This window comes from Ochlerotatus camptorhynchus, unplaced genomic scaffold (assembly GCF_037179485.1).
Source record: "Ochlerotatus camptorhynchus isolate MF236.1 unplaced genomic scaffold, CSIRO-AGI_Acam_v1.1 ptg000370l, whole genome shotgun sequence".
NCBI classification, from domain to species: Eukaryota; Metazoa; Arthropoda; class Insecta; order Diptera; family Culicidae; genus Ochlerotatus; species Ochlerotatus camptorhynchus.
In genome coordinates, this window is record NW_027040858.1 from 5,956,501 (window position 1) to 5,962,500 (window position 6,000).

At 39.4% G+C, this 6,000-nt stretch overlaps 1 protein-coding gene across 3 annotated transcripts in view; it reads right to left on the reverse strand.

Annotated features, from left to right (window-relative positions):
* Idh3g (Isocitrate dehydrogenase (NAD(+)) 3 non-catalytic subunit gamma) overlaps positions 1 to 6,000 on the reverse strand; it is a 35,978-nt gene that overhangs the window by 20,657 nt on the left and 9,321 nt on the right. For 2 of the 3 annotated variants that reach the window (XM_065232654.1, XM_065232653.1), the window contains exons 3-4: positions 1,492 to 1,678; positions 1,343 to 1,418 (exon numbers count right to left, since the gene is read on the reverse strand). In XM_065232654.1, coding sequence (XP_065088726.1) covers positions 1,343 to 1,418; positions 1,492 to 1,678 — 263 coding nt within the window. Of the gene's footprint in view, positions 1 to 915; positions 959 to 1,342; positions 1,419 to 1,491; positions 1,679 to 6,000 lie in introns of those variants that run through there. The other variant, XM_065232652.1, reaches the window with a different exon arrangement.

Sequence of the window (6,000 nt, forward strand, 5' to 3'; positions counted from 1 at the left end):
TACCGTTTGAAATGATGGGTACATGATTGTTACATCGGTCATTCGGACTGCCTAACATGATTGGTGCTCATTTTCTAAAGGCGAGGCCAATCTAAAGTAAAGTACTCTACTCTGAAATCTGTGAAAGGGAATCTAGTATCATGTAGAACAAAACGTCCAATGTAACACTCATTGATTATGTCATTGAGAAAAATCGTCCAATGCAAAATGTCCGATGTACAACTTGACTAGTCAAAACGTCCTAATTGTTTTTTTTTCTATACTGTATCATGAAATTCAAAGTAAAATTGTGATTCTACCGTTTCTACTGGATTTTCAACGTTATTGTTCACTGACTAACTTTGAAATAGTATTGCAAAATGTATTGTTTCTAAACAGTTTAAATAATAATCGGTCGAAATTCAAGTTCGATTTACTCAAAATGGTGGATATGTTACATTGGTCTATTTGAAAAGTGACGCGAAAGTTCCAGATCCAGCCGAGCGTACCTCACTGCAGCTGATAAACCACCGAAACGTTATTCGACCTACCACCCACCTAACTACATCGTCTAAATGCACTACTACTACGAAGGTTACACTGGACCCCCGATAGCCTAAACCGACCGAAGACTGTTTAATTGGAAGTTAAAAACAATACCAAAGCGATAAATAATATTAAGCTGCAAAATTAACACACCAATGATCGCGATGCTTTAGGCTCACGCGGGTAAAAACCGTCTCTTGAATTACGTCGCTTTGAGTGACAAAAAAGGATTGTTTTCGTTTTATTTTTCCTCTTACCCATTGGAAGATTTTTATTGATTTTCCACCACCGAAAATTCGAACCCACGATTTGAGATTAGAAAATTATTATCAAACACTATAAGTACAGTTAGGGGAATAAATATTCGTGTAAATCGTTACTCGTTAGCGTCAAGTTAATACGGGTTTAGATATCGTCCTCCACTCCGTGATTCCTGTAGCAGATGGTTGCAAATGTTAGCACGAATGTGTTATGTGAGCAAATGCGAGTAGTGGAAGACAGAAAAAAAAGAGACAACATGATTTTAGCACTAACGAACGGTACACTACTTTAGTTGCCTAAGGCTTACATTAATCCACCCATACTCCAAGTCAATCACACGGATGTCACCCACAAACCAGTCAGTCTATTCTAAAGCAAACCTCTACAGGGACTATTCTAGGACACGCTCACACCCTAAATTAGTAACCCACTAAACTTTTTTTTTTCGGAATCGAAAGAGTAGAATTGAATTTGGAAAAATTTTGACTTCTGTGGTCATACTAAGATAGTAAGTACATTCTAGAGAAACGGTAGTACAAATATAATAACAGCTTACCAGTAAGTTCTCTTCTCGGCCAAGTGCTGCAGGATGTTCTGGATGACCTCTGTGCTGGTATTTTGGCCACCCAAATCTATAGTTTAAAAGAGAGAGAGAGAGATAATTAATGAATTTGCTCGAGAGTGGGTGCTTAAAAAACTCCATACCTGGCGTGTGGATACCGTCGGCATCGATTGTCTTGTGGATGGCATCGGAGATGCAGTCGGCATGGTAACTGTGGCCCAAATGGTACAGCATATCGATGGCGGCATTCAGCATGGCAATCGGGTTGGCAATGTTCTTGCCGGCGATGGCCGTACCGGTGTTGCGGGTGCCCGGCTCGAACACGGCGTACTGCGGGTAGAAGAAGGATGAACGGTCAATGGAATCATATCGGTATAATTTAGTTCGTTAACGCGGTCAAGAACTTAATAGGAGCCAAGCTGAGCAATTAAACTTGCAAAAGAAAGGAAGTTAGTGTTTACCACCCGGGCAAAAACGCAGTACCTTTTTAATCACACTGGTAATCACCAGCCGGTAAACTCTTTCAAAGATGAACTCCTAACACTTTGAAGCCCCACAATTCTTAGAAAGGCTTAGGCATCCCTAAGGAGGAGTGCCAGGATAAATTCAAGAAAAACTTTAACCCTTTCCTTCACAGAAGGTTTTTCGTTGTTTTGAGATGCAAAAATGTGTTTTTGAAAAATGTGCTAGAACAAAAAACAAATTTTAGAATGTGGGAACTGTACTGACTATTTAATGGTAGATTGAGAGACAGACCGAAAAGTTGTGGATCGATTGCCTGTGCTACCATGGGAAGGAGAGGGCTAAGAACAAATTCAAGGTAAACCTCGAGAAACGGAGCTCAGGGAACATCGAGGAAAAACTTAAGGAAAACATCGAGGAGAACTGCGAAGGGTAGCTCATATAGCCTAGTCAGTACCGAATTACCAAAGCAAAGCCATCGGGTCTGATTCCCAGTCCGATCGAGGAAATCTTTCGGGTTGGAAATTTTCTCGACTTTCCTGGCCTCACACAATATACAAATGAATGCATTGGTTGCATTGCTCATTGGAATGCATTCTAGAAAGGTCTCAATTAATAACCGTGGAAGTGTATTTGGAACACAAAAGCTCTGAACCATTTGGCGGATTTTTTAACTAAAGGGTGATACGGTCAAAATTTGGTCAAGGGAAAACGCGTGTAAATCGGTGAAATCGTTTATTTAAAAAATCAAATTAAATTTCTTTTTCAAGTTCAATTAGTATAAAATTCAGGAAAAATATTCAGTTAGGCTTCCGCTTTTCCAAATCCGAATTGCCGGGCCTTACGCTTGACCCCTGCCTTGTCCACCTTCTTCGCCGCAGAAAGCCAGTTTGCCTTGAACTGCTGCTCGCCCTTAGCAGTTTTTTTGGTCTTCTTTAGGTTCCGCTTGACAATAGCCCAGTATTTCTCAATTGGGCGGAGCTCTGGCGTGTTGGGAGGGTTCTTGTCCTTGGGAACCACCTGCACGTTGTTGGCGGCGTACCACTCCATGGCCTTTTTACCGTAATGGCAAGATGCCAAATCCGGCCAAAACAATACGGAACAACCGTGTTTCTTCAGGAAAGGCAGCAGACGTTTATTCAAACACTCTTTCACGTAAATTTCTTGGTTGACAGTCCCGGAAGCTATGAAAATGCTGCTTTTCAAGCCACAGGTACAGATGGCTTACCAAACCAGATATTTCTTTGCGAACTTTGACAGTTTCATGTGCTTGAAAACATCTGCTACCTTTCCCCTTCCTTTTGCCGTATAAAACTCCTGTCCCGGAAGCTGCTTGTAGTCGGCTTTGACGAAGGTTTCGAATTCCATTACCACGCAGTCAAACTTCGTCAGCATCGTCGTGTACAGCCTCCGGGATCGCGCTTTGGCCATCGTATTTTGTTTATCATCGCGATTTGGAGTCACTACCTTCTTGTAAGTCGATAGTCCGGCTCGTTTTTTGGCTCGATGCACGGTTGTAGACGATACACCCAGCTTATTTGCGGCATCTCGGAGAGAGAGGTTAGGGTTTCGCTTGAAGCTACCGGCAACTCTCTTTGTCGTCTCAGCGGCTTCCGGTTTTCGATTTCCCCCCGATCCAGACTTCCTGGCTGTCGACAAACGTTCCCCAAACACTTTAATTACATTTGTAACGGTTGATTTGCCAACTTTGCGTGCGAGTAGCTCGGATTTTCGCGATGCGCGAGCAAAATTTTGATACGCTGCTCTTCTTGCTTGGACGGCATTTTGACAACTGAAGAGTGAATTCCAAAATCAAAATAGGAGCAACATTCTACACACACACACCTTCAAAATGAGGGGTGTTCAGGTTTTTTAAATGCAAAATTGAAAGAAATACGTCAAGTTGATATTGACCAAATTTTGACCGTATCACCCTTTATTGGATAAAATTTGACAGAAGGAAAATTATCGATTAACCCTGCTATCCCCGAGCGTGGTTATTTCTGACAGACAAGAAGTTAAATTTTGACAACCGTGGCTGAGTTCTGCTCGAAAACCGATCGATCGGTAAAACAGGGATTTTCGAACATAAGAAACCACGAGTTAAGGTGAATCGCTGTGACATTTTTATTCTCGGAACCACTTCGAAAGTATAAGTGCACAAATATCAGCTTCTACGACACGTGCAACATTCAAATTGTTAATCTTCGTTGGCTGCACTGCATAATACATGAAGTAGCAATTTCAGGAAGAATTGGGCACTGATTTTCAAGATTTGTGTGATTGAAAATTTGAAATGGAAGTGCATGTATAGACTACGTAGCGGCCATTTGTGGACTCAACAAGGAATCACCTTAAATTTTAACTTGGAAAATGGTTCACAAACTTGAGAGCCGGCAAAACGCTCGCTACAGAAGCGCAAAAAGCCTAGAAGAAGGTCGAAAAAACTGTGTTGTGCCCGAGTTAAAGGAAATCTTTGTGAAGAAATTAAAGGAACTATTTAAGAGAGGATGTTCAGGGAAATTTTAGAGAAAGATCAAAGGGAACTTTGAGGGAATGCTTCAGGGAATATACAAATTAAATATAAGGAAACTTTGAGGTAGAGTTTAGAAAATTTTGTGGAGAAGCTCGCACGACCAACCAGAACAACTCAGCGACTGACGCTAATGAGTAACTGCAGGTTTTTCCAAATATGAGTAAACTTCGACATACTAAGGACATACTCTGAATGCTAACTTGAAAGTACCCATTAATGAGTATCTGTTACCCATTAATAAGTAACAATTACTCATTAATGGGTAACATACTCTTTTTTTTCCTTGATTTGTTTTCCGTCGATCTTGTTTTCCGTCGATCTTGTTTTCCGTGCTGAGCACCAATGCTACCGACGCCAGAGAGGCAGCTCCCACACCTGGACCCTACCTATCGACCCATCAACTTATGAATCGGGGACCAACAGCTTTACTTCCCTCAGAACATCCCGGCGACACCGTCTGCCGATAAATTTGCCTCATGTTTTCCAGGTTTGTCCAGGAAAAACTTCCAGAATATGAGAAAACAAAAGTTTTTTCGTACAAATCCTAGACCGAGTCAAATTGTTGTCAATTTCCCCTTTTTCATGAGGCAAATTTAATTATAGCTGAGTTCCTGCACTTTTGGCGATTACACTAGTTTACAAAACAACATAAAAAGTGTGAACTTAAGTGGTTGACCAACGTTTCTAATGCAAAATCCTACGCTGAATTCAATGCCGTGGTCAGAAAAAATTTAAGTAGAGCCATTTTTAAGATATACAAAATTTTTGATTTTTTGAATTTTGGACAAAAGTACGATTATTAAAATGTCAATATCTTTGGAACTAGTGCACCAATTTTAAATCTTTTTCTATGAAAATGAAGCTAAATAAATTTGCTATCGTTCACTAGAATATTATGTCTTAATTAAAAATTTAATTTTGAAGTCATTTAAAAATTTACAGCATTTTTTTTTTCCTGCGAATTTTCCTTAAAAATCTTGTTTTAATCAACATTTTTAATGGGATAAAAAGATTCAAAAAATCATTCCATAATTTATTCTTAAAGTCCATTCAAAACCGGAGAAAATGAGCCTTTAATGGATGAAATCGGTTGGAAATTGTCGAAGTTATGAGCATTTTTGTAAAACACTTAAAAATGTTGCTGAAATACAACAGCTTTAGAGTTCCTTTTCTAGGTGTCGTTGTAAGCATCCAAATCGCATGTAAAGTTTTCATGGGAGATTCTTTTCTCTACATATCAATTTGATTAAGGCATATCAGGATTTAAAACTGAGTTGATACAAAAGAAATTTATTTAGGTTTTATTAAAAATGATTGAGAATCGAATGACTTTGTCTTCGATGTTTTGAACTTGTTTCTCGAATCAGAAACCAACAATGGTCACCTATCATTGCTTCATCCCAAAACCCTTGGTAACGACGTTCCATCATCTTCATTTGTTGGTGAAAACGTTCGCCGTGCTCATCACTCTCGTCACCAAGATTTTCCGGGAAAAAATCCATGTGAGAATGTAGGAAATGTATCTTCAAAGACATATTCACACCTGTGTTCAGTGAACTAAAAGGATTTGAAATTAATTATATGTAACAAACACAATATTTTTGATTTATACCTTAATCGTACTTTTGTCCAAAATTCAAAAAATCAAAATTTT